Source organism: Thyridium curvatum (genome assembly GCF_004353045.1).
Source record: "Thyridium curvatum strain D216 chromosome Unknown NODE_38_length_371496_cov_78.080427, whole genome shotgun sequence".
NCBI classification, from domain to species: domain Eukaryota; kingdom Fungi; phylum Ascomycota; class Sordariomycetes; order Thyridiales; family Thyridiaceae; genus Thyridium; species Thyridium curvatum.
This window is the reverse complement of record NW_022156793.1, coordinates 59521-86548: the sequence shown is the minus strand read 5'-3', so window position 1 is coordinate 86548 and position 27028 is coordinate 59521. Positions and strand designations below refer to the sequence as shown.

The following is a 27028-nucleotide window of genomic DNA, read 5'->3' as shown; positions in this document are numbered from 1 at the left end:
GAAGGGCTATCCCACTACCTAAATCCAATGGGATCGATGGATATTTAAATACTTCCAAGGGAAGGAAAAAGTATTATTCTTATTCAAGGGTCGTCAGAAAGGATCTCGCGGCGGCATTGCATCATATCAAAAAGTTGGGCGTTGTATGAGGGTTGTGGGGAGTCAACCCAACAGGAAAGCTGGGGACTGTTTCTTAATAAAGCACTGAAGGTCCATTTTTTGAGAACTACAAGTGGCTTTGTATGAGCTAAAACTCAGCATTACATATCAAAGTGTAAAACCCTGATGGACGTTGGGATAACCGAAACTACCAGATCTACACAGGGCTGAGGAACCACATGCATGGACTGGTTGAATAACATGAATGCCCGTTACATCTGTGTATATGCCGACCTTTAGACATGATCAAATATTGTTCCCTTGCGCGATCCCTCGGAAAGCTTTTGTCTCTCTATCATCCGAAGTCAAAGACGAGGCCAATTACGCCCTGGCTTGCGGCTAATATCAAACTTCGGGGATACCGCATGTGGTGAAACACACCAAATATGAACGCTCGGATTGGAGTCATATGGAACGAAGTCCTAGAATTATTTTGTAATTCCCTTAAAGCGCGAAGGTGGTCGATCATAAACGCGCAAGAGGACCGTCCTGACGAACAATCCCTAGAGACGCGAGGGTGATCTCGGATACGTTTTTACAACCTGACAATTGCATCACCCGATTGAACTCATCATAAAGGATGTCCAGCGTCCTTTCGACACCTTGGCGGCCGTTGTACTATGTCTCAGTGAGTATGTGAACCGAACGAACTTCCAATCGTATAACTCACAGCAAGGCCCCAAAGCACAGGCCTCCCTATCCAGCAGCATTCCGCGCCCATCGCGACGGCTTTGAAGATGTCAAGCCCACTCCTGAACCCTCCGTCAATATGAACGGGAATCTTGCCATCAGCTGCCCTCACGCACTCTTGGAGAACGTCGATGGTGGCCGGTGTCCCATCCAGCTGCCTGCCACCGTGGTTGCTGATGATAACGCCATCGACTTTGTACTCGCGAGCGACAAGGACATCCTCTGCGGTGAGGACGCCTTTAATCCAGATCTGCATCTTAGTCTTAGCACGAAGCCACGGTATGTCGTAGGCCGAAGAGTGGGCGTCCGAGTTAAATGCCACGAAGCCGTCATCATGCGTCTGTTCTCGTATCTGCTCCGTGGTCCTCTCCAGCATGGGGAAACCTAGGCCCGCGGGCGTGCGAAAGTCATTACGCCATTCGTTATACCGAACGCCAAGGACGGGACTATCGGCGTGATGAGGACGGCCACACATCCAGCTGCCTCGGCCCGTTTGATGATGCGTTCCTGCAAGGCACGATCCTTCATCGTGTATAGCTGCATTGCGTGCCCAACGGGCCCAACTTCCATCCCGGCCTGGACGATGTCTTCAACGGAGTAGTTGGCGAAAGAGGATACCCCCATGAGCACGCCCCGTGCCGCGCAAGCCCTGGCTGTGGCTAGCTCGCCGTCGGGGTGAGCCATAGCTTGGATCCCGGCAGGGGAGACACCAAGAGGGAACGCGATCTTGCGTCCCAGTACTGTGACGCTGGTATCTGCATCAGACACGTCCCGCAGCACCCGAGGGCGGATCCGATACTTTCCGAAGGCCGCACTATTCTCATGAACAGTGATCTGGTCGGTAGAGCCGGAGTTGAAGAAATCTGTCCGGTATGGTCAATCAAACATCTTGTGCCAACAGCGGGACTCTGTGTGTACCCAATGCAGACTTCTCCAAAACCTTGGCTGCCTCTTCCTTAATGTCGTTGATGCACAACACTGGAGCTGGCCTTCGTTTCATCTCCATTGGGGTTGAAATGCTTGACCTTGTAAAGGAATATCTCTTGCGTTCATGTGACTAGTTGATAGAGATGTGTTGAATAAACCCACCCCCGCATTGTGGTAAGCTTCCAGAGTACGATCCATCAAAGCTAAGATAGGATTGGATCCTCGCTAGAACGAGATTGGGCAGCAATGATGGGGCTGTTCAACGTATGCTGCAGCTTGTTATTGCTAGCTTCATCTCGTCATTCAAGACTCTCGCTCAAGCAATCGAAGTCTTCGAAAAGGAAACTTGCCTTCGAGACACGGTACAAGTGCATCTTGAATTTTGACAAAAAGTCAAGAAACAGCAGCAGTACATTCCTACTAGACTGATATTGAACTACCACAAAAGAGATAGGTGCCCCTGAGATTCGAGATCAATGGCACCCGTCCTAGTACTTGATTTTGTAGTAGCCAAAACTGCAGTGATTTCGATGTCGTGAGTTGGCAGTACTCCACACCACAACCGATGCCTTCACTTCCTATACCACATCCGCGTGACCTTTGTCCTCCGCATTTTCCGCTGCAGCTGGAAGACTCCGTGCAGCAACGCCTCGGACGTGGGCGGGCAACCCGGGACGTACACGTCGACTGGCACAATCCTGTCCACGCCCCTAACCACCGAGTAAGAGTAGTGATAGTATCCTCCGCCGTTGGCGCAGCTACCCATGCTGATCACCCATTTAGGATCGAGCATCTGATCATAACACTGGCGGAGAGCAGGTGCCATCTTGTTGGTGACGGTGCCAGCGACAATCATGACGTCGGCCTGGCGGGGGGAAGCACGGAAAAATATACCGAGTCGATCTTGATCATAGCGTGGCATAGAGACGTGCATCATCTCGAGGCTACAGCAGGCGAGGCCGAAGGACAGAGGCCACATAGAGCCCTGCCGGGCCCAGTTCACCAGGGCGTCTAGCGTGGTTCTGGCGAGGAAGAGACATTGTTAGAATTCATCCTACCCCGGTAACAACTTGCAATGAAACCACTGGGGCACCCGGCGAGACTTACAAGGCATGTTCGACCACCCCAGATGGCTTATCTTGCTGAATGAGAGCTTGAGGCCGGGGAGAGCAGGGGACTGGTTGACGGACCGGGCTCTGCGAATGGAAGCCACATTTAAAGGTGTTGAGGGCTAATGGTCGAGAGGTCGTGACGAGGCATCGAGGAAGCATAGACGGGGTTCGTATCGAAATTGCCGAAATGACAGCTACTCAACAATGATGTGTAAGTATCGAGCAGACGTGTAAGTAAGGTAATTGACCCAGGACAGCACTCACCTCGAGCACCTGCCTCAAAAGCCATCGCCTCCCACTTCGGTAATTATTCCAGGTATGCTTTTGCTCTTCTATCGAAAAAGGCAACGATTGTTCCAACAGAAGATTGAGCTCTCCGAAAGAAAGTCAGGCAAAGTACTGGTGTACAGTAATACGGTCAAGACTCACGAGGGGCTGAGCAAGTGCTTCGTCTTGGAGCTATTTCGATCTATCCCGAGGATATAAACGAATAGAAAGAAGAGGCATGTCAAAAGACAAGGCCTGCCTCAGCACGAGGCCATTCCGCTGCCACCAAACCCTAGACTGCTCGAGCGGATCCGTCCGTCTAAGTGCCCCGATGTCCGCCATTTTGACCTTCCGGCTCCACCCGTGAAGAAAACGCACTCGGAGAAAACCCACCTGAACCCACCTCATCTCTTTCATTCTTCCTCCCTTGCCACAATTACGGGCTCATCTGACCCCCGGCCAGAGGAGACCCTGTGTACCGCTCGACAGTAGCGATCACTTATCGGGATACACACTGCCGCCCATTGGGCCCAAGTCGCAATAAGATGCCGGCCGAGTACTCGTGTGCCCACTGTTCCAAAACATACAAACACTCAACCCACCTGCGCCGTCACGAGGCAACCCGTGAGTCTACTAGTTCTTCTTCCCCTTCTCCCCAGCGCATCCTTCATCATGTTTTTGTCTCCTCTCTCAACTGCAATGACTTGGTCCGCTAACATATATCCATAGACACGAGCAAGGATAGACATCCATGCCCATACTGCGGGAAAAGGTTCGCGAGACAGTATGTTCTCCAGGTCCGTTGTCTAAAGCCGTAACCCACTAACGTCCGAGATAGTGATGTCTGCCGCAAACATTCTCTGGCCTGCCCGAGGAAGGAGGCTGGTGAGAACCCCTCGCCCGCCAGGCGAGGGCAGAAGCCTCGAGCCTGTGATGCATGTGTCTTGAAGAAACATTCATGCGATTTCAAACACCCCTGCGGTCGCTGTACGGCTCGAAAGACAGCTTGTACATATAACAGAGTGTTTACAGAGGGCCAAGTCTCCGGGCTGGGGCCGGCAAGAACCCCAAGTGGTCTGCCTGGCGCCAAGAGCCACTCATCTCTCACCTTCGCGATGAGAATGACGGATCCTTCTGCCGATTCGATGTCACAAGCCTTTCAGAGTAGTAGCTATAGGCTCTCGAGTATCGGCCTCGGCTCATATTCGGAATATCGAGACGAAAATCTGGCATTCGACTTGAGTTCACTGGGCCTTGTTCAATACTCTACATCGATCGTCTCTGATCACTCCACATTCGTCTTTGATGAGCACCAGTCCCACGATCAAGGGCTCAACAGCATTCTAGAGGAAATTTGCTTGGCTTTTAAGTCTTTACATGAGAACCTACAGCTAAACGACTCTTCATACACCGAACCATTCGACATCGAATTTGCACGATCGGTTTTCACGGTGAAAAACGCAAGAACATTCTTATCAGCATACTTTACGCAAACATATGCCGAGTTCCCCCTCGTTCACGGACCAACCTTTGCCATTCACACTGCTCCCAAGTCATTGCTGTTGGCGCTCATGCTTTCCGGCGCCTTACGTTCGCCGCCTCAGGACGACACTTTCGCTATCCGTGGCTTTTTCTACATCTCCGAAGAGTACATATTCGGGCATCTCAAGGCGACTTTGCAAGAGCGCGGTCCTCTCGAGATCACCAATGACTTACTCCAAGCCTTGGTGGCCACCCAACAAATGATGATTGTCCAGTCCATGATGAACGAGAGACGTACGCGGCGTCGCCTGCTGTCTCAACGACTGCCCATTCTCGTGTCAGTCGTACGGGAGCTCGGGCTTGCCCGCGTCAGACACCCTTCCGGAAGACCAGCTGGGTCCTGGCACGAATTCATTCATCGAGAAAGCTGCATCAGGTATTGAACTTGCCCAGTCTACTCGGGCTTTGAATCGTGTGCTGACTTGTCTCAGGGTTGGTTGCTGGACTGCCTTGGCTACCTGGAATGTTTGCCTCATGCTCAACATGCCCGGGCCTCTGATAACGCCTTCAGAATTAACCTGCAATCTGCAGTGTGCTCCCGAATTATGGGACGCCAAGGACGAGGAAGCATTCCATGTTGCCTGCGATGATCTTGAATTCCATCATTCGCTGGAATCTGCCTCCCCAGCATATCTGGTCTCGACGTTGATGGGGGAAGAGTGGCCAGGACCTACGGGGGCCCCCTTCAAGCACGTCCCACTGTCTGGTCTTCAGCAGTCGTTGATGGGTGAGTTTGCAGCAAGACAGAACTTCTCTTTTGCATATGACTCACTGTTCCTACCTAGCCTTGATCACGATGATTACCTCAGCGCGACACATGTCTCTCTTGTCTTGTTCTGCCCAAGCTCTACTCCGCGCCATCTCGCGATGGCAAGAAGTCTGGAGACTGGCAACTGAAACGGTAGACTGGGACGAGGTCTCCCCAAGTGGTTATTCTCAGTTATTTTGCGAACTCGGATGGCTCGCTCAGAAGTTCGTAGGGTTGTCACTTTCCGGCGGAGAGAGTTGTACCTATCTTCAGGAGGTTGGGCATGATTCACTTGAGCCGCTCCACGACTTTTTGAAGTTTTGTCAGGGAAATGAGTAGTGAACCACAACCACAAGAAGAAATGATGAGATATATCGATTGTTTGTTTGTTTTTTTTAAAAAAAAGAAAAAAGAAAAAAGAAAAAAGAAAAAAGAAAAAGAGAGAGTGTGACCAAGTAAATGCTCAAGGCAATAGCCAAATTTCAAATAAGAACGCGAAAAGAGACTGTCAGGCTTGGCTAAATTTCATCAAAAGATGAGAAGATGAGCTGTAAACATCGTACAGGTCATGTCGCTTGGCTAATGTACAAGAACTTCAAAGTCGTCCTCAACGTGCTAAACGGTGCCGTATATTCCCTTCGCAATGCAATGACAAAAACAAGAGAAAAGAGATAGTAAGATGATTGTGTCCTTCCTAAGCAGATCACATGCTGATATTCTTTTGCACATTTATCAGTTTGATACTACTGGCCGTTGCCAGGCTGACTAGCCACAGGATGAGACGGCTGGCCTCCGCTCTGCTGATACGCTGGGTCAGTATTGTGTTGATATTCCTGATCAGTACCAGCGTGTTGAACGGGCTGAACTGCAACGCCTTGTTGACACGATGGGCAGATCAGGGCTTGCTGGCATGATTGACATATGACCACGTATTGGCACGTTTGGTCAGGGCCGTACTGTTGTGAATGACTAGCACCATGATGGTGTGGCTGGTCAACAGTCTGTTGATAGCCCGCCTGAGTAGCACAGTCTCCTTCCGGCTTGTCTTCCTCTGACGACGGGGGCGACGACTTGTCCGGCTGTTCCCGCAGGTGGCGCATGTGTTCAGCCGACTGAGCAGAGAACTTGCACTTGAGCCTGATCCGGTGCCCGTAGCGGTAGAACAAATAAGGAAAGGGTAGGCATAGGATAGACAGAAGAGCAGGGACTGTCGACGCCCAGTGGATACCCAAGTTATCGTACATCCGCGGCGTGAAGAGGGGGAAGACGGCGCCAAAGATGGAGCGCAGGATGGTATTCGCAGCAAGGACTGAAGCAGCGAACAAGGTGTACGAGTCGACCAGGTAGTTCATGATGCTCAAAAACACGAGGACCATCCCAAATCCGAATGGGATCCCAGCTATAACGGGGACTATCCAGTGAATCGAGGGGGAGTTGGTCCATGCAAACCAGAAAAGACCGATAGGGAGAGCGATGGAGCCGACAATGGTGGGAGGCAACCTGGCTTCGGGGGGAGCGAGCCCGCCGTGGGCTTTCTCTGTGCGCACATATCGTGGATTATCCAAAATCACATAGAGCACGGCCGAGAGCATGCCGATAATGATGCCAATGAACGGTAAGCTCGCAACGCCCTGGTTCCAGCCGCGATGCTGAATGAAGACGATTGGAAAGGCAGCGAAGAACATGTATAAAGTGCCATACACCACCGCCATGTAGATAGACAAGAGAAGAACGATTGGCTCCTTGAACAGCAGTACCCAGGGGCGGAGTAACGACATCTGTACCAGGTCGGAAACGGTGGGTCTCCCCTGCTTATGATCCAAGGCACTGACATAGTGCTTGCCGGTGATCTTGGAGAGCTTCTCTGCTCGGACTCTCAGAAGTCTCGGGGCGTATGTCTCCGGGATGGCGAGAGTCCCGAAGATCCAGAGGACGCCGGAGAGAATGGTGAGCAAGCCCAAGACCCAGCGCCAGCTGGCGTTCATCCCGAGGAAACCGCCACATATCGGACCCAAGACAGGCCCTAAGAAGGGAGCGGCGCAGAAGACACACATGGCCAGACCCCGTTGAGCCGGAGGGAAGATATCAGCAATCACTCCTCCGGCATTGGTCAGCAGGGACGCGCCAAAGGCTCCTGCAAGAAAACGGAAGATGAGAAGGCCGGCCACGGTTGGAGCGCCCGCAGAGGCAGCGTTGAAGATGGTGAGGAAGGCCATGGTGATGGTGAAGATCAGCTGGCGGCCAAAGACCTCGCTGAGCGGCGCCCAGAAGACGGGCCCGACAGCAAAGCCCAAGACGAACAGAGATATGCCCAGGGTTGCAACCTCTCTACTGATCTTGAAGTCCATCATGACCTCCATCATGCCGCCTGTATACACAGAGGACCCGAAGGCGATGGCTAGAGTCGCTATGGAAACACAGGCAACGATGAGCCACTTCCTGCCCGCTGCAAAGCACATGGGGTCTCGAGGGTCGTCTGGGATCCATTGTACCAGGAAGGGGTTCTCCTTTGTGCCGGACCCTTGATATTGGTAGTAGGCTACCTCTGGTGTGAGGCCGGCCTGGTCGATGAGGAGTCGCCAGAAAGGTATCTCGGTATGTTGGACGGGCTCGACTGGTTCAGGGCCACCTGGCACCATCTGGAGAGGGTCTTCAAGAGTTGCCATCCCGAAGTGATGTTTAGAAGGTCCAGTTCCAGTCCACTGTGCAGTTTAGGAGACTGGCCAGCTTTATTCTCTAGAGTGTTTTCCGGATGTTATGAGAGACTGCAGACATTCGGCGGTTGGGGGTCGAGGGAGAACAACGACGACTTCTACTCTATTATCGAAACCTCGGGCGAAGGATTCATCGCCCTTGTTCTTATATGGAGATACACATCCATTCTACTCGTATATCTATCAGACTGCACAATAAGGCAATCTGCATCTGTATCTTGATCCGTGCACAAGCACAGCCAGCATGACACCCTGGGCCATTGTGTCAAAATCACTGATCGCCCTGTTGTTCCTGTAAGCTGCATGGAACCGCCTCTGGGTTCCTACGTCAGAATGTGCTTAAATAGTTCCGCGCAGTCCGCGGAGCTATCACCCCTTTGGGACTACTCGAGCACGCTTGATCTGCGCGAGTCAATCCTGTCGGAAACCTTCGATTCGGCGACCCGGCCACTCGACAACCCGACCGGCCTGTTCGGCAGAGTTTAGTGTGTGCCAATCCTGGATTCCTGGATTGCTCGGTGCGGCTCAGAATGGGCATTTCTATGGCCCTTGGCACACGGCATTCATCGTGGGAACCCCCGGCCCCAGCGGCTGTAAGCTTACCGGGGAATTAAATCCGTGAGACGCTTGATTCTTTTCCTCAAACAGACGGCAATCTGGGCGGCGGGCAACCTTTTCATCATTTATACACACAGGCACACACACACAAGTCGAAAGCCAAGCCAGGCCAAGTCCAGCCAAGCCCAGCAAACACCAGCCAGCTGAATGGCTCCCCCGTCGCGAATAGCATCGTGCCAATTCTGCAGGGTACGGAAATTGAGGTGTAATCGCCAGTACCCATGCTCGAACTGTAACAATCGTGGGATCCCGTGCGCTGCTCCTCAGCGATACGCATCAGCAGGAACTCCAGCAATACCAGCAGCCTCCTTACCATCGTCAACATCCGCGCCCGCCGCCGTGGGCCAAGAGGCAGTGGCAACGCCCAATGATGCCTCCGCTTCATCAGCGGTCGTTGCCCAGAACGATGCTATTTTGAGTCGTCTGGATCGGCTCGAGTCGATGCTGGCAGCTCTTGGCGGCGCACATCGCACCGCGTCGTCGAGTGATCTGTCGCAGTCTTCACCACATCCAGCTGTCTCCTCCGTCCCTCACAGCTACCACTCCTCCCATCAGCTGGCCCCCAGCCTGCAGGCCATAATCGAGGACGCCGTCGTGCTGAACCGCCTCCCCACTGTAAAAAGCGTAAGACTGGAAATAAAGACCAAAAATGGCCCCCAAATTTCCCCACGAACGTACGTCAAACTAACACACTTTCCTTGTCGCGATCCTTCCAGGCCTCGGGTCCGGTGCACCAGGTTTTCGTGCGAACGCACATCGCAGAGCTGGGCTCTCCACAGCAGGCATGGGCGTCCCCGGATGCCTCGTCGGTCGCGATCCACAACCACCATGCCTCGGCCGGTCATCTGCAGCAGCAGCAGCACCTCCAGCAGCAGCTAACCGACTGCCCGGGCTCCTTCTGGCTGCCCAGCCGGGACCAGACGGCCGAGCTGGTCGACAAGTTCCTGGGCGACCTGAACCACGTCAGGCACCTCGTGCACGACGCTTCCCTCCGGCGCCTGGTGGCCGACGTGTTTGACTCGCGGCCGCACGTCCCCGCGGGGCCCGTCGTCGTGCTGTCGTCCGTCTTCTCGCTCGTCGCGTCCACCTGGACAGCCGACGACCCGGCCAAGGTGCAGTCGATCGCCAGCGCCGCCGAGGCGCAGGCCAGGACCGAGTTCTGGACGAGGATAGCCTACGAGGTCTCGGAGCGGTGCCAGGCCAACGGCGAGGCGTCGCTCGACATCCTCCAGGGCCTGGCGATACTGTGCTTCACCATCCTCAACCTCGAAGGGCTGACTCTGCGCGCGCTGCAGGGCCTGTCGAGGGCCGTCACCCTGGCCCGGCACCTGGGCCTCCACCGGATCGATGATCCACGCGAGGAGGCGAGCCCGGCGGTACGCCTGACTGGCATCAGGGCCGAAGTTGCAAGACGGATCTGGTGGCATCTCTCCGCCGTCGACTGGTACGTCATCTTACAGAATATCCTCCCCCCCATTGCTTTCTCATCCCCCCTTTGCCAAGTCCACCCAAGGAATAGCAAACTTGGAAACGACGAGGTAAAACAAGAAAAGAAAACTGAAGAAAAGATGGCAGGATGCTCGCCAACTGCGACGGCCCCCAAAGGGGCACCTACTCGGTCAACCCGCACCACATGGCCGTGCGCAAGCCGCTGAACCTCGACGACGCCGAGCTCACAGACGGCGCCACCGGCCGGCCCCTGGCTCAATCGACCGCAAGCTCGTACTTTTTGCAGCGGATCCGCTGGGCCGAGATGATCCGCGATCTGGTCGTCGACCAGGCCGGCCGCGGCGGCTTCGACTGCATCGTCCCGCCCTACGACCAGGTGCTCAAGATCGACGCCGCCATCGACGCCTTTGTGCGCGACGTCCCGGCCTTTTACAACCTCCCGCAACCGCAACTGCAACCTCAGTCCCAGCAGCCGCAGCTCCAAGGCGACACCGCCTCCGCCAGAAGCAGCAGGACCAGCACCCCGGCAGCAGCAGGACAACAACACAACGCCTCCGCCGCCGCGGGCATGGTCAAGCAGCACCACCATCACCACGTCGTCACGCAGCGCCAGCTCCTCGTCTCCCTCGTCAACTGCCAGCGCTGCCGCATGCACCTGCCGTACATGGCGCGCAGCGCGGCCGCCGACCGCGCCTACGAGCACTCGCGCACCGTGGCCCTGGCCAGCGCCCGCCTCATCATCGACACGGAGCGCTGCCTGCCCTGGTCCACGCACCCCGTCGCCTCGGCGCGCCTGCGCTCCGGCATCGCCGTCTTTGCGTATTTCTACGCCGTGGCCGTGCTGGTGGTCGACCTATGCCTCGTCGCCCGGCCCGAGTCCGGGTCCGGGTCCGGGCCCGGGTCGGCCGGTAGTAACGGTGGTGGTGGTGGTGGTGGTGGTGGTGGTGGTGGTGGTGGTGGTGGTGGTGGTAGCCAGGGCCAGCAGCAGCAGCAGAGCCGCGCCGAGAAGCAGCGCGAGCTGGCGCTGCCGTGGACCATCCTCGAGGAGGCTCAGGCGCGCACGCCGGCCGTGCAGGAGGGCGTGCGGATGCTGCGCGCCATGCTCAAGAAGCACAACGTGTGGTGCGCGGCCGACGACGACGACGAGCAAGCTGAAGACGGGGACCAAGACGAAGAGTTGTACCAGCAACCGCAGCAGCAGCAGCAACAGCAACAGCAACAGCAGCAGGTGGACGTGAAGCAGCCGCAGCCGCAGCAGTACTACCACCACCATCACCAGTACGACAAGATGGAGGAGGACTCGGACCGCGAGACGACGTTGGGCAAGGTGCACACGCCGGTGAGCATGGAGTCGACGGCGATCGAGAGCGAGGTCATGGCCATGCCTTCGTCGGCATGGCCTGGCGTCACCGGGGACGAGCTGGAGGGCATCGACCTGAACAACTTGTACTGGGTGCTAAATGCACCCTTCCTATAGAAAGAAATAATAGAGTTGTGACATGGAAAGGGCTCCAATACCCCCACGCAACTTAGCCATACGATGCGAGAATGTGTTGCATGTGGCGGATGACCATCGATCCGCATCTATTTGAAACCAGGACTTTGTATATCTTACATCCCTCGATCATACCGTCGAGCTCACTACCTCCAGCATGCCAGATGGAGGCATGTACGTAGAAAGTCCATGATATCCCCGTCACGCCATCTACCTCTTGACTTCATTTTGAACGCCTTCCCAAACCCATCGCAAAGATCCCAACCAGACATCAACAAGCCTCCTGTATGTGTACAGTTCCTTCCTTTTACTCGTCGTCATCTTCATCCTCGTCCTCGTCCATCTCTCCTTCGCCGCCCTCGCCACCATCATCATCGTCTTCATCAGAGTCCGTTCCAGAGCCGTCGCTGTCGCCGTCGCTGCCCGGGTCGTAGTCCTCCTCGTCCTCGTCCTCCTCGTCCTGCAGCGCCTGCTCAGCCCGCTGCAGCTCCGTGAGCCCGTCGTCAGGCTCGCCGGCTGCTCCTCCGTCGGCGCCCTCCTCGCCGCCGGCCTCGCCCTTCTTCTTGCCGTCCTTGGCGTTCTCCGCCAGCTCCCGCTTGGCCTTGCGCTTGTCCGCCATGCTCCGGTCCTGCAGCGCGTGGCGCTTGACGTACTTCTCGTCGATGACGCCGTAGTCCTCCTGGTCGATCATGGAGAACTCGACCTCCTCGGCCTGCTCGTCGCCGAGGTCAACCTCGACGACCATGTTGAAGGTGCGCTGCAGCACGCTCGTGTAGCTGACGGCCGCGATCCGGTCGAGCGGGATGAAGAGCAGCGGCTTCTTGAAGCCCCAGAGGATGCCGGCCGGCAGGAAGAACAGGTAGCCGTCCTTGCTGCCGCGGAAGGCCTTGACGTGAACGGCCTTCTCGTTGGGGCGGTGCGACTGCCTCATCATGCTATGAAAGACCTTGGCATCCGACGCCACGATGGAGGTCCGGTTGCCGACGGAACGCATCTGGTTCGTGAGGGCCCAGTTGAAGAGCGAGCTGTAGGTGTCGGAGACGCTGGCGGCGGTGTTAGCACCGGGGCCGCCGACAGTGCCGGGCTTGGGACCCGTGCTGGGCACGGTGAAGACGAAGGGTTCGACATCGGCCGTCGCGCCAGCCTTGAGGGAGGTGAGGGACGTGTTGCGCGGGAAGAGAATGTAGTTGTATTGCAGTTGCGTCTTTTCGGGGACGGGGACGTAGAAAGCGTACTCTGTTGGCACGGGGCATGACATGTTAGTTTGGCCGTTGTAGCAAAGACCCAAAATCAAATCATTGCTTAATTTAGCACTCACCGATATCCTTCCAGGCGTAGACAATGCCCTGTGCGGGTGCGGACGCGCCCGACACCCTGGCGTAGAGGTAGTTCTTGGTCATGCACAGGTCGAACTTCTTGCGCTGGGGGATCGAGACGGAGATGTCCTTGACCTCGAGCAGGACCGGCTCTGCCGCGGCGGCGGTGCTTGCGGCCTCTCCCGACGACGAGGCGCCTCCCGAGGAGGTGCCATTTGCGTGGCCGTTCGCGTTACCTACGTCGACGCGCCTGCGCTTGGCGGCGGGACCGTCCTGTGAGCTGTCGCCTGCGAGCCTCTCTTGAACGAACGAGGCAATCTTGTTGAAGAGGGATACCCTCTCGGGTGTGTCTGGAGAACAATGTTCGTTAGCAATGTGGATTTCTCGATGGCAATATCGATGATGGGGTCGGTATTGAGGGAGTTGCTCTGTCCAGAGAGGCGGCATACCTGCTGCTTTCTCGATGCCCGTCAGAATGTCAGGCCGACCCTCGAAGACGAGGCGCAGCCTCTCTGTATCGAGGCTGGCCATGGTATGGTTGCAATGCCTCGATCGCGCTATTGACGGGCAAGTTTTTCGACTGGATCAAGAGGTTGACCGTGGGCTCTTTTGCCGTCTCCAATTTGAACTCGTTGAAGTCGTGTGAGGTTTGTTTTGCAGGGAGGGTTGCGAGGCTAGTTGTAGGTAGGCAGATATTTGGGGTTGACGGGATCCGGAGGTTTGACGCGCGCCTAACACGGGTGCTAGATTGCTATTTGGGGCAACCCTTTTAGGCCACCACTAATAACGAACTCTCTCGGAACAATAGAGAAGTACTGGAGTCTAACTGTAGCCTAAGGTACCTTATGATTCATGCCTTTTGATTCCCACGTCTGTCAGCCACCACGAATTACATGTAGTTAGCGGTTAGAGAGGATCGGATTACATATTCTCCAACAGGCTTTAGCACTCGCATCTCAAAGAGCATGATACATTGAAACCCACAGAGTGCATCACACAGCTGCAAGACTTGCATCCCGACCTGACGTGGGCTCGTCAACGTGTCATACCGTGTATCATCCCAATAACACCTTGATCATGGGGATGCCAGCCTGTTCGAGCAGGGCACGACCCCGAGATGTGATAAGTCTCGCGCAAAGGCGTGCCCTTGCGCTCAAGGTAATCGGCAACATCAGTCACCAGCATGAGGGGTCCAGGGCTGATAACGGCGGAGTCAGTCCAGGAGCTGGGGAAGCTGAAAAGTACTCTTCTAAGGTTGAACCTCATGCTCCAACTCCAACCTGCCATGCCCACTTTAATGCACTCATCCAGCGCCTAATAGACCTTGCTCAGCGCTGCAGGAGACCACTGAATGGCGTCTCTTTTCGGCACCTGCAGCTTTACAGTCATCAATCAAGGTTGAAGCTGAAATGATGGAATACAGCATCTGAGCCAGTCCTTTGGATTCTAAGGGAAGATCACTATCAAGGAGAGTAAATTTCTCGGAATATATCATTTTTGAACCTGGTCCAAGGTCATCCCCTGTATTTCAATGCAATGCTCTCCCCGATCAGTAATCCTTGGGGTCGCAAGCCGAGGCCGGCATGACCGATGACTTGCCATTCTCAAACAGCGCGTCCACAGTACAAGCTATTTTAGGACAGACGCTGCCTCGGTGTCTGAGTCGTGAAAGCTCTTCGAGCTGTCGCCAAGCTTGGGATAGCTACCTGAATAAGAAGAGACTTGCTTCCCTTTGCAGCCCTGCTAAGAGGCGTTACACGGCTTCTCTCTCACCAGACCAAGACGGGCACCCAATCCATTCAATCCCATCCCGTCGCGTCGCGTCGCAACACAGAATACCTTAGCACATAGGCCGAGCACCGCCCACCACCATGGCCGTCCTCTCCACCGTCGCAACGGGCGTCGTCGCCAGCATCCACTCGTACATCCTCGTCCTCGAGATGTTCCTCTGGACCACCCCGCGCGGCCGCAAGGCCTTCAACCTCAAGCCCGACTTCGCCCAGCAGACCGCCACCCTCGCCGCCAACCAGGGCCTCTACAACGGCTTCCTGGCCGCCGGTCTGGTCTGGGGCCTCGTCCACCCCGTGCCCGAGTTCGCCAGGCAGATCCGCCTCTTCTTCCACGGCTGCGTCGTCGTCGCCGGCGTGTACGGCGCCGCCACGGCGTCCCGCCGCATCCTCTTTGTCCAGGCCATTCCGGCGGCCATCGGCGCTGGTCTCGTCCTGCTGGGTCTGTAAAGCAGGCATCGAGCACCGTTGTGTGAGAGCAGTGGAAGACCAGATCACTCTCAGTGTCCACGGTCGGTCGGATGCGCTTCGTGCTCTAGACACACAGTCTCGCTACTTTAAGCATGTGAAATACATGTCGCGGGCAAAAGCGTCCGGCCCAGAATAGTTCAAGGGACATACGAGTGCAATGAAGAGTCCCTCATGTGTATGATTATATCCAATAGCTTGGTATCTTTGAGCAATGATTTCAGGTGTCAATATCTGTCTTAGCAAATACTATTGCAGCCGTTCTTGACCTCGACGAGATTTGTTGAGGCGCCTTTGCTGGTAGCAAAGATACTCACACCCCAGCCTCTCACAGGAAGTCAACAGCCTCAGTGTCACGTAGAGGCCTCGGACCATACCGCCCGAGACGGTCCTCATGTCATCACTGACAGCACAAAGGATGGAATCGGACGCCCTGGCCCGCGAGTCCCGCTCCCGGTCCCTCCGCGTCTTCGCCTCCGCCCGCACCGTGCCCGGAGACGTCAGAGCTCGCGGCCCTGGCCGTCGCCACGCTCGAGCTGGACGTCACACCGGACCTGAGCATCGTCATCATCTGTCACCTCGACACCGGCGAGCAAGCGGCACAAATGTCATCGTGGCACTACCTCTAGGATATCAAGTAGGCGATCGTCTCGTATGCTGACTTCGTCAATGCTTCGAAGGGGCTTCTTCTATTTCGGGATTAGGGATAGATAGAGCTCATGTTTTCTCTGATGACTTCCTGGAGTACGCTTCTTCCTTTTCTAGTAAGGAGCCGCTGTTGGGAGGATGTGCGCTGCGTTGTCTGGGGGCCTGGGGTGTGGCTGCAGCCATGGGCTCCTGCCTACAAAGTGACCCGTCTTCTCTTCTCTCTTCACGCACTTAATTTGTCTCATAACATCGACTCCGTCTTCCAAGATATCAACAGTGCGCCTGCATCCAACAGGCTTCCACATCGCAATAATTAACTCCAAAATCTTTTCATACATAGCTATGAGGAGGATTCCCTTGATTTTCTAGCTATATCCTGATTAATACCCTTAGTATTCACGAGTGTGGAAATGAATGATGCCTGACAAGCGGACGTCGAGCTCTGGCAACATGGCGCAGTGCAACGTCGACGACGCATGTGAATCTTGTCACATACAGGTGATGTCCGATCTCCATCTGGAAACACCTCGCTTCCTGCCCATGTACACCTCATTCCATATCAGTCCCAAAGGCACACAGCTCGCGCTTCTTGGTGACATCGGCAACGTCCACGACGAGCGACTTTTTGCCTTCCTTGATGAGCAGTTGAAGCAGTTTAGAGTGGTCTTCTATGTTCTTGGCAACCACGAACCCTACCAGCCTGATTCTAGTCCGCAGAGGTTCACGCATCAGGATGCACGGATTATCATGGAGAGATTCGAAGCGACCAATGCCACCAAACGGCAAGCAGAGTCAGACAGTAGTGGAACAACTTCAGTCGGGCAGTTCGTCTTCCTCAATAGAAGACGGTTCGACATCTCCGAAACCCTCACTGTTCTCGGCTGCACGCTCTTCTCAAGCATTGCCGAATCTCAGAAGAGCACCGTCTCCCTATTCGTCTCCGACTTTAGCAACATCTCGGACTGGACCGTGGATCTACACAACGCCAGCCATCGTGAGGACCTGGCATGGCTGAACTATCAGGTGGAAGCTATCGCTCGCACCGAGCCACATCGCAGCATCGCTGTTCTGACACACTACAGCCCGACAACTCTCCCCGAGGCAAACGATCCCGAGCACCTGGAAGACTCTCGTGGAGTCCAGAGCGCCTTCGTCACGGACTTGTCTAGAGAGGTTTGCTGGACTTGTCCCTCGGTGAAGCTGTGGGCTTTTGGCCACACACACCACAACTGCGATTTCATAGACAGTGGAACGGGGAAGAGAGTAGTGGCGAATCAGAGAGGATATGGGCGAGAGGATGATTTTGACTTTGACGCGGAGAAGGTTGTTACGATAGACGAGACATGATTATATCTCGTCACTTTGCTCTAGGCTCAAGATGCGTGCTTGTTGTTGATCCAATCTGTGTAAGTGCTCACTCATCTAGGCATCCGAGACTGGACACAAGCAGCAGAATGCAAAGTAGCTATGAGTCTACATAATACTATTCTCTGTTGTGTGTAGATTGTGTTTGCTTCTTCATAGGCATAAAACAGTAGGATCAGGATGTAGTCATCGTACGGCTCACAAAATAATTGTTGTATTTAAACTGAACAATATTAGTTATTTATCAAATACTTTATTAATATTGAAGTCCACTACACTTCGGGGTTAAACACCATCCAAAGTGAAACAAGCCTGCATTTTCATTCTTACAGCCTCTGAATAGTCAGTGTATTCGAAGACAAAGTATGCAAAGGTTATGTTATGCTTCTTGTAAGCTCTCGTTTTACTTGTTGATACTTACCTAGCAACCGTAGTGAGTCGTGAGTCGTGATCGTGAAATAGCACATGTATCAGGTGGAGTCAGGTGTTGACAGCACGAGCATCAGTGGGTGGTGATCGCTAATTGCGGGGCACTCAACCCTGAAGAACCAGACGCTCCGGGGTTGCGCCGCCCAGCCCATCCTAGCCTTGGCTCCAGCATCGTCATCGCTAGGCATGCACCTTGGCGACAAACCCAGACCTCAAGCCAACCCAGCTCCTCCTGCGCTTCCGAGACCAGTTCCTCTCCTCCGTTTTTACCCCGTCGCGACCGTCCTCAAATCTCTTCCTCCACGCAGCGACCGGCCTTCTACCTGTTCGCGATCGAACGAAACCCAACCCCGCATCACGAAAGACGGGCGCGCGCATCCTCAACCCTCTCCTCCTCCTCGCTCGCTCGCTCCCTCACTCCCATCCCCATCCAGCTACACATCCCGCCACACCACAAGATGAACCGCCTCTTCGGCACGACCTCCAAGGCGCCCAAGCCGACCCTCAACTCGGCCATCGGCGGCATCGACGACCGCATCTCCTCCATCGACGTCAAGCTCGCCTCCATCAACGCCGAGCTCTCGACCTACCAGGCCAAGCTGGCCCGCATGCGCGACGGGCCCGGCAAGACGGCCCTCAAGCAGAAGGCCCTGAAAGTTCTGCAGCGCCGGAAGCAGTACGAGGCCCAGCGCGACCAGCTGCAGTCGCAGGTCTGGAACATGGAGCAGGCGCAGACGATGCAGGACAACCTCAAGAACGTCATGACGACCGTCGACGCCCTCAAGTCCACCAACAAAGAGCTCAAGAAGCAGTACGGCAAGGTGGACCTCGACAAGATCGAGCGCCTGCAGGACGAGATGGCCGACCTCATGGACGTCGGCAACGAGATCCAGGAGAGCCTCGCCCGCAGCTACGACATACCCGAGGACGTTGACGAGGCCGAGCTCGACGCCGAGCTCGAGGCCCTCGGCCAGGAGGTCGAGCTCGAGGGCGAGCTCGGCGGCGCCGTCGGCCTGCCCAGCTTCATGCAGGACGAGGTGCCCGAGTTTATCGACGAGGCGCCCGCCGTCGAGGGCAAGGTCAAGGAGGCGGCCGGGTAGTCATTGCGCATGGCAGGACACGAGGGAGCAGAGAGAAAGCAGCGGCAAGCTGGAAACTGGGTTTGGATCCTGCGTTGTGGTTCAATAGCATATCCATCATTTCCAAGGAGAGGCACGGCGTTCTGTGGCAAAGGGCGAGTATCATCGCAGACCTCATTCCATTAATAACGCTATATACAGTTACAAGTGGGAAAAACAAAAAGGCATATCAGTTCATTTCCATGGTCATACTCATCAGAGTCTCCCGGTCCGTGTCCGTCGTCCATTCGCCTAACCTCCAAAGATGCTACGATTGAGATGTGGCCGTCTGACCAATGCCTCATACAGCGTGCATGAGAGGCACGCGGCAAGGCCACACACACGCAAGTCATATCAAATTCATGAACAAACACACATAGCTCCCTACACACTCAGTGGGCCCCACGGACGGCGGGCATAACCAGGCCTACTCAACCGTAGCAAAGAACCTCGCGCACTCCTCCAGCTCCTCGTCGCCGTTGCAGAAATCCCACCCGACAATGACGCCCGTCTGGCTACAACAGATGATACGGCGGGCGTCAAACTGCAGCTTGAAGACGCGCGGGCTGGTCCCGGCGTCCGCGAGGTGCGGGTGGTGGACCGCCCTCGGGGCACCGGCGGCCGGCGGCAGCACCGTCGGCGGCGGCGCGCCCGTGATGGTGGCGGGCGCCGGCTGCACCGTGTGCGGCATCGGGGTGATCTGGCCCGTGGTGTCGACGACAGCGGCGCTCGCCGCCGCCGTCGCCTCCTGAGAACCTCCTGCGCTCGCCGTACCCGAAGTGCCGATGGCGACGACAGGGTGGGGTATAGAGGGAGTGGCGTGGTGGGTGACGGCAGGATCGGCCGCCGCTGCTGCTGCAGAAGAACTCGAGCCAGCCGCCGCGGGGGCCTGTTGCTGCCCGCTGGAGCTGGATGAGCTGGGACCTGCGATGGACGGTCCGTTGAGGAGACCCTGGATGCCCAACTGTTGACGAGCTCTCGCCTGGGCAATCTGGTTCCGGACCAGTGCCGTCGACACGGCCTGGCGCAGTTGTGAGCGCAGGAATGGGTTCTGCTCCCGGTCAATAGCCGCCTGGAGGTGCCCTTGCATGCTGAGCATGGCCGGATACGATGCTAGAGCCTGTTGAAGCACGTGTACACCCTGAGGAACAGCGATATCGATGAGGTTCGAAATGGACGCGTGGGAAGAGGGATTAATGGCCGTGACCGAAGATTCATCAGTCGGGACGGCCTGGGCTGGCGCGATAGGGGGTATCGCCTGTGTCGCTGAGCTGGAAGCCGCCGGAACCGAGGCGCCGTTTGTACTGGCTCCCATTGCGGCAGGGCTCGGGGTGATGCTGTCGGGCGCAACGGACGGTGGAGGAACGTGCAGCTGCGTATCGGGCAACTGCCTTCGACCAGAAGCTAGAGCGGCATCCTCCTGCTTAAGGTGGTGCCGAGCCTTCCAAGTGCCGTCCTTGTCTCTCCGCCAGATGATAATCGTCGCGTCGTATGAGCCCGAGACGATGCGGGCGTATTGACCACCGCCTCCTCCTGGCGGCAGTTTCGCGCCAACCGCTTGGATGTCTTCTGGCCGCCTGCTGCCATGGTTACCCTGACGGTGGGGATGCCGGCGGTCCTGCGACTGCATCGGAATGGTCCCTTGCTCGACAGCCTTGTAATACTCGGCATCTACTCTGGCAGCCTCGGCAGCGTCCTCCTCCGCACTGTACGGCAGGTCCGCGAAGCCGGCTTGCACCGTCCGCACCAAGTTAGAGTGCGAATGGAGGCTGGCCAGCTCCACTCCGGAGGGACGGTCAAAGACTTTGACTTCGTTGTCGCTGCTGCCCGACACAATTCTTTTGCCGTCGTACTGGACGCAAGCAATGCCCTTGTTGTGTCCCACGAACGTCCTGAGGCACGACTGGTTCGGCCAATCCCAGATCTTAACGTTTCGGTCACCCGAGGCAGAGACGACTTCGCGCCCACAGATCTGCACAGCATTGACAGCCGCGCTGTGCCCCTCTAGGCTTCCGATCATCGTATATGGGGGCTTCACGGGCAGCTGGTCCAGAGGGTCATAGCCGTAAGCCTTGAGGTGCACCGGGACGGGAGCGACAAGGACCTCTCCGTACCCTAAATCTCCGGGCCTCAGCTCCCTCCGGTTGAAGATCTTGATCGTCTTGTCCTTGGAACAAGTGACCAGAATGCGCTTGTCGAACTTGACGTTCAGTACGGATTCGCGATGAGCGCGAGTGAGGCGCTGTATGATCTGGCCAGTAGAGAAGCGCCACAAGATAACATCCGAGTCGCTGCTGCCTGACACGATCAGGTCTTCATCTGGATCGGAGTCGAACTGCAGGCAGAGCACAGAGCCGCGGTGGCCTGTCAAAGGCGGGAGGACAAGCCGGCGCGTCTGCATGCTCCAGATGCGAATCGTATCGTCTCTGCTACCGCTGACGAGATATTCGGAATTGAACTGTATGCTGTAGATGCATTCAGTGTGGCCCTCCTCGGGGTGGTCCGGGTGAGGGAACTGGAAGTTCTTGAAATTGCCTTCCTCCCAGTTGAACTCCAATCGTCGCCTCATCGAGTAGAGGTACTTCCAGTTGATCTTGTACCTACTCGATGTCGAGTCCCACATCCACAGCGTGGATTTTGGTATGGACCCTGGGTTCTCGGTTGGGAACATCTCGGGCAGAGAGTGCGATTTGACACACTCGGTCGGCGACGACGGCAGATGGACCGCTTTCCCCTTACCCTTGTCGAGAGCCCCGAGTCTCTTGTCGATCTTAGAGGTCCAGCTGGTCCCCGACCCGTCCATATTCAAATCGCCCATACCCGGCGTCATACTGCTTCTCATCAGACTTCCAGCAGTGGATGGGCCGCCAAACAGACTGGACTCGCTTGTCTCCACCTGCAGTGGTTCCTGCTTCAGGGGACGATCGGCATCTATCATCATGTAGTCGGGATCTCTTTCCAGCCTCGGCGACATGGATATCGCGCGCTTCTTAGACACATGGCCGTCTTCAGACGAAGTCGAGTGCTGTTGCTGCGGCCCTGATGACGAGTTGAGGTTCTCGTTGACCTTGGCCTCCCACGCCTGGATCTCGGACGTGATGGCCTGCCACCCCTCCATGTAATAAAGCTGCTCCCAGAGTTTGCGGTCGAGAGCCAAGTCGTACCAGGCGCGGCAGGACCGAGCGACCGTGATGAGGGAGACTGGATCCAGGTGTTCAAGGATCTTGAGACAGATCTCGGCAGGCAGATAGCTGATGAAGTCGATATAGAGCCGGGGATTCAGCTGCTGCACGATCTGGGAGATGACACCTGTGGGAAGGTCGTCGAGCAATGACATAGCAAGTTCTGCAGTCGCGCGTGTGTCAGTAATTGAATCTATCGCACCCAGCCCGCAGCTACTTGAGGCATGGGGCGGCGACATGGCAACTCACGTGTCTTGTTAGCAATGGACAGCGTGGAGAGATGGCGCAATAGCCATGGCGGCAGTTCGTTGGAGGCGGATCTGGAGGCGAGCGAGGCTGCGAGAAGATCACCACGCGACTTAAGGGAGAGGGACGAGCCGCTCAGGACGGGGTTGAGCGGATCTTCGGAATAGCCCTCATCCTGCTGAGACGGGGGTAGTGTGTCATCCATGTTGGTCGCGAAGGTTGACTAGAAGGGGGCTGGCGAGTGCGAAGTCATGCAGCGCATGGGTGTATGCTGGGAGGACTCGATATCGACCAGATGCTACGGCTACTGATTGTGTTTACTCGGTAAGCGATAGAAGTCGCTTCAGCCGTATATATCGAGGCCGCGCGGAGACTCAACGCTCAAGAACAGAACGGGAGGTCGAGCTCTCGAAATGTCGTGATACGGTACGCTTCTGTATGTTTTGGTCAGAAGCCAGGGCCTGGTCGGTGCTGGCGGAAATGAGAATGTACCAGGGAGTGCGTCAGGCAACTCGGTCGGTGCCCTGGTGACGCAAGGACGGATGGTATAGGCCGTGGTATCGGGTCGGTTGCGCACGCTCTCGTGAAATCAATCAATACGTTGTGTTGTGCTGATTCAGCTGGCTCGGTGAGCAACTTGACGCGGCTTCGGATTGGTAAGACACAGCATGCGAAATGGAAGACGGGACAAGGACAGCAACGGCTCTAACTTGTATGTACTCGCCTCGACTCTGGCGAGAACAAGACCTAATACTGAAAGGGGGCAAGGACGATGATGAATTTGCTGGTGCAAACAGGATGGGAAAGCTGGGGGAAGTTGGCAGGGGGTGGGATAGAATCCAAGGCTGACGATGATCATGGACAGGATGGGGCGCCTGCAGGTTGGCACGAGATTACAAGCACAAGTATTGAGGGTGCAGGGCTCGCCGGGGTGCTCTGTTGTTTTTGGATTGACGGGCGGGTGCTTTCCGGGGGTTTTGGCTTCGCTACCCGGTAGTTGCAAGCGCTGGAGTGGCCTTGGAATACGACGCTAAACCTTGATCTTCCTGCTGGAGCGTAGCAAGCTTAGCACTGGATGCAGCGCTGTTCCGACCACCACACCTTGAGCCTCTCCAGGCAGTGAGCGACTTTCCCGGGTTTTGACATCAATTGATTGGCCTTTGGACGGACTGGAGGTCTAGCCAGCAGGGATGGGGCCTGGCTCGAGCAGGAGAGACTATTGTTCGATCTTGGCCTTGACGGCGGGGATCGACCGGTGGTCCAACCCCGGACTTGGGCGAGCACCAAGACCCAAAGAACCAGCGCCAGATGCAACCAAGCAGATAAGCTTCCAGCGGCCGCATGGAAAATGAAGCATCCTCAACCAACAGTTTCCGTCAGTTCGTGCAGACGCCTCTTTCAGCCCGCCCTGTCTGGCCGGCGACCTATCGTTTTCGACCGGCCTCGGCGTGCCACGCACAACCTGCATCGCGGTCGCCCAAAGCCACGACATAACGGCCGACAACGCACACAGGCAGCAGGAGATGCCGTGGCTTGCACCCCATCCAGGTGTTGTCAAGAGTGAGGCTTAGAGCCCAAGGCGAGGAGTTCGCACCGGGTCTAGGACGGGTGATAGGTGGGCGCCAACGTGTTTAGCTTTTGCATCAAGTGAGCCGCCTTGCTAGCCACCGCCGATCACCATCGACGGGATGCGTCAGAGAAAACCTAAATGTCCAAGATTCCCTAGCTGGGCGACCAGATTGGCGTGCATCCCCAATGCCGAATCATGGCTCATACAAAGTCAATCGAGTAAATCAAGCACTAAGTTGAGAGCACCAGCTCACATGAAGCTCAGGGTTCATGGATCGATTCAGATCACCACCAGTGGCAAGGCCAATGTTTGCTTGGCTGTTGGCACGATGGGCCGGCAGGCCAACTCGAGGGGCAAGCGTTGCAATGTTGACGAGGGGTAATCAGTAAACTTGTTTGTGTTGCCAATCAGTTGCAAACTGGGAGACGGCGATGAAAGTCTTGGCTTTCCAAGGTTTCGGAAGTTGGCAGGACGCAAACAGGCTCTCGTGGTACTCCCTTACAAGTACTCTACTCCCCTCTTCTTGGTGGTGGATGATGTCAGACTTGCTCTCCAGAGCTCAGAGGCATGTCCGGCTGATTGAAGTTTGGTCATTTAATTGCTGAAACGATGCCTGCTCAATTGTATTACAAAAGGCTCGTCGCAGATGGCCCGATCGCCTCATAGTCGATGCACGAAGCTGGTCAGAAACGAAACACAATGGCCACTCGGCAAAAGCATGGTATTATCTCCAGCTGAGCTACACATTACCGGCCTTGGGTAATCTACTGCCAACTTGCAGTAGGGTAGGACGGATGTCATTTGCGTCACTAACCTTTTACTCCGTACAGGCTTTCGGCCACCAGAACATCGACGTCTAGGAATAGGAACGAGCCGTTGGGCCGGAACATTGGGGTATCAATCAAAGTGGGCTCTCGTGGCTTCAGGATTCTGATTGTTTCAACTGGCACCGCACCAGCGCACGATTGTCTCGATCCCGTTCTGGCTGTAACTGGCACCGTTGAACTTCTAGAAGATTGCGGGGCATCTGTCTTGTGGATAAATTCAGTCTGAGCGGCGTGTGTGACTGCCGGTCGTCGTGGTGCAGGAGGACAAAAGTAACAGTCTGCGATTGCCAAATGCCGGATGCCTCCAGGGTAGCCATCAATAATATTGCAGACATAATTGTGTTGGGTCTTACTCTTTGGGCCTCTTCAGGATCTGCAGTGTGATTTCGACAGTCTCCTACTCTGTACCTACTTGTACATATCATGATGAACGGCAATTTCCTTCCAAGGCCCTTGTCTCCCCCGCCTTTCTTCACTGGGTACTCACTGTAGGCAGGTTCTAATCAAACTGGCCCCAGCACGGCTTGCACGCGGATGCTTCCGCGCAGGGTCGTCTTGAAACAATAGCTTGGATACAAGGATGTCACGAATCCAACCCCGGGAGGGCGGTGATGGACTTGGAAGAAAAAGCAGAACAATGTTGCCGAAAGCCGGGGGAGAGTGCCTAGAGGGTGAGCATCTTTGCCGTTTAGCAGACGGAGGACCAAGCCGATGGCGTCCGGAAGGGCTGCCCTGACACCTCAGCGATCATCTGAAAGGCAGATAGATGCTCGTGAGAATCACGACTGTTTGTCTCCCACCAGGCTCCGAACCGTACGGATACTCTGGACAGGGCGACAGGGCGACAGGGCGACAGGGTGACAAGGTGACAGGGTGTACCCATGGAATATTCCATGCGTGGGTGGGGTCGGGAGTGAGGAGACAAGAGACGCGCGCACAGAGCAGAGGTGAGACCGAAAAGGGCATGGTCTGCCTGCTTCGCCGTCCATTGTGAAACGGCCGGCATGATGGAATCAATGCCCAAAAACCCACTGTCTTCCACGAGACATACTTCCGTACTTCACTTGTGCTTCGTAGTCTACTTACTCCTACGTACGAGTAGTTTCGTCTCTCGCTCGCTACGGTGCTGCAAATGACTATTGGAGCAAGCAAGTGACGATGACATCGACGGCAAGAGGCTGTACCTACCTAACCTTAGCCAAGGCAACAGAGATGTCTGCATCCATTCCTGCCGCACTCGCCCGTCGGTGAGCTGCATGGATGTTCGTATTCAGCACTGTTTTCCAGCAGTGTGGGGGCTGATGTACCTACCGGAGAGGGAGGGTGAGAGGGACAAACAATCGAGCCTAGCAGCGCGTGTAGCTCGTTGGGCAGAGCACCCGTGGACATTGACCCTGCAGGCTCCCACGCACGCTCCCTGGCCGGCCCCCTCGTCGCCCCTCGCCGCCCTCTAAGCCTGATTCTGCATAGACCTGCCCCGTTTTTATGGGATCGGCCTGGGCCCTCCCGTTGTCTCCTATCAACCCGTGGCCCCTCCCACTCCTCCCACTCTCCCCGCCGTCGCCGCCATCAATCTTTTGCCCACTGCAGCAAACACAATGCACCAGACCCAACCCAGTCAGTCTCTTGTCTCTTGGTACCCAACCACCCAATCTCAGCGACTCCTTTTCAGAGAGCAGGACCGTAAAGAACCAGAACGAGGGAAGCAAGGGAAGACAAGCAACAACTGGGTGCCATTAGCCCCCATTGATCAGATCTTAGCACACCACCATCGCCCACCACCCACCCACCCATCACCAAATGCAGGGTGCATCTTAGTCTCGAGACCACCGCCAGCCGCCAGCCGCCCCTCCATTCTCTTTCTGTTCATCGTAGCAGGGCACGAGATGCTTTTTCTTTTCTTCTTTTTTTCTTTTGTACTGACACAAGCAGAAAGAGTCAGTCATCTGAGTGGGCATCAGGGGAAAGGTATCCAAGAATGTCGCAAGGCCCAGTCAGAAGAATGCTGCCCACACATGCTGTTCTTGGAATGATTGTCCCTCTGATCTGCTCTGCTGCCGCTTTTCCCCAGGATATTCTTCCTCGCCCCCTGGGCCCTTCGGGCAGGAGATGGAGTTTCTCAACTTTGCCTATTACTGGATCTGACTGGGCCAAAACGCTGCCCAGCCAGCAGCACGGATTTAGAGGTGCAGCGCATTGCATGCAACCCTCCCGACCCGAGTCGACCGACACTGATCAAATTGAGCCATTCGATCCATTTCTCCCCCCCTCTCTCCTCTCTCCCCACCCATCCACAAGCACACTGCGCTTGACAGACCTGCCCTACTGGCCCCTCCCTCGAGCCAAGCCGC

General features: G+C 55.9%; 9 protein-coding genes across 9 annotated transcripts; 5 read left to right on the top strand and 4 right to left on the bottom strand.

Annotated features, from left to right (window-relative positions):
- Positions 1 to 624: 624 nt before the first annotated feature.
- E0L32_006582 (uncharacterized protein) lies at positions 625 to 1855 on the bottom strand (the record flags this gene model as incomplete). The annotated part of the gene is made up of 4 exons (XM_031141230.1): positions 625 to 777; positions 830 to 1233; positions 1278 to 1712; positions 1768 to 1855. 4 exons carry the CDS (start codon positions 1853 to 1855, stop codon positions 625 to 627), a joined length of 1080 nt encoding a protein of 359 aa, XP_030994648.1.
- Positions 1856 to 4276: 2421 nt separating this feature from the next.
- E0L32_006581 (uncharacterized protein) lies at positions 4277 to 5594 on the top strand (the record flags this gene model as incomplete). Its single annotated transcript, XM_031141229.1, has 2 exons — positions 4277 to 5073; positions 5129 to 5594. 2 exons carry the CDS (start codon positions 4277 to 4279, stop codon positions 5592 to 5594), a joined length of 1263 nt encoding a protein of 420 aa, XP_030994647.1.
- Positions 5595 to 6188: 594 nt separating this feature from the next.
- Positions 6189 to 8111, bottom strand: E0L32_006580 (uncharacterized protein; the record flags this gene model as incomplete). Its single annotated transcript, XM_031141228.1, has 1 exon — positions 6189 to 8111. The coding sequence occupies one exon, from the start codon at positions 8109 to 8111 to the stop codon at positions 6189 to 6191; it is 1923 nt and encodes a 640-aa protein (XP_030994646.1).
- A 1315-nt stretch (positions 8112 to 9426) lies between these two features.
- Positions 9427 to 11703, top strand: E0L32_006579 (uncharacterized protein; the record flags this gene model as incomplete). Its single annotated transcript, XM_031141227.1, has 3 exons — positions 9427 to 9451; positions 9540 to 10221; positions 10383 to 11703. The coding sequence occupies 3 exons, from the start codon at positions 9427 to 9429 to the stop codon at positions 11701 to 11703; spliced, it is 2028 nt and encodes a 675-aa protein (XP_030994645.1).
- Positions 11704 to 12028: 325 nt separating this feature from the next.
- On the bottom strand, positions 12029 to 13568 carry E0L32_006578 (uncharacterized protein; the record flags this gene model as incomplete). Its single annotated transcript, XM_031141226.1, has 3 exons — positions 12029 to 12957; positions 13040 to 13387; positions 13487 to 13568. The coding sequence occupies 3 exons, from the start codon at positions 13566 to 13568 to the stop codon at positions 12029 to 12031; spliced, it is 1359 nt and encodes a 452-aa protein (XP_030994644.1).
- Positions 13569 to 14908: 1340 nt separating this feature from the next.
- On the top strand, positions 14909 to 15274 carry E0L32_006577 (uncharacterized protein; the record flags this gene model as incomplete). Its single annotated transcript, XM_031141225.1, has 1 exon — positions 14909 to 15274. The coding sequence occupies one exon, from the start codon at positions 14909 to 14911 to the stop codon at positions 15272 to 15274; it is 366 nt and encodes a 121-aa protein (XP_030994643.1).
- Positions 15275 to 16357: 1083 nt separating this feature from the next.
- Positions 16358 to 17287, top strand: E0L32_006576 (uncharacterized protein; the record flags this gene model as incomplete). Its single annotated transcript, XM_031141224.1, has 1 exon — positions 16358 to 17287. The coding sequence occupies one exon, from the start codon at positions 16358 to 16360 to the stop codon at positions 17285 to 17287; it is 930 nt and encodes a 309-aa protein (XP_030994642.1).
- A 905-nt stretch (positions 17288 to 18192) lies between these two features.
- On the top strand, positions 18193 to 18834 carry E0L32_006575 (uncharacterized protein; the record flags this gene model as incomplete). The annotated part of the gene is made up of 1 exon (XM_031141222.1): positions 18193 to 18834. One exon carries the CDS (start codon positions 18193 to 18195, stop codon positions 18832 to 18834), a length of 642 nt encoding a protein of 213 aa, XP_030994641.1.
- A 445-nt stretch (positions 18835 to 19279) lies between these two features.
- On the bottom strand, positions 19280 to 22485 carry E0L32_006574 (uncharacterized protein; the record flags this gene model as incomplete). The annotated part of the gene is made up of 2 exons (XM_031141221.1): positions 19280 to 22197; positions 22284 to 22485. The coding sequence occupies 2 exons, from the start codon at positions 22483 to 22485 to the stop codon at positions 19280 to 19282; spliced, it is 3120 nt and encodes a 1039-aa protein (XP_030994640.1).
- Between the last annotated feature and the right edge of the window lie 4543 nt (positions 22486 to 27028).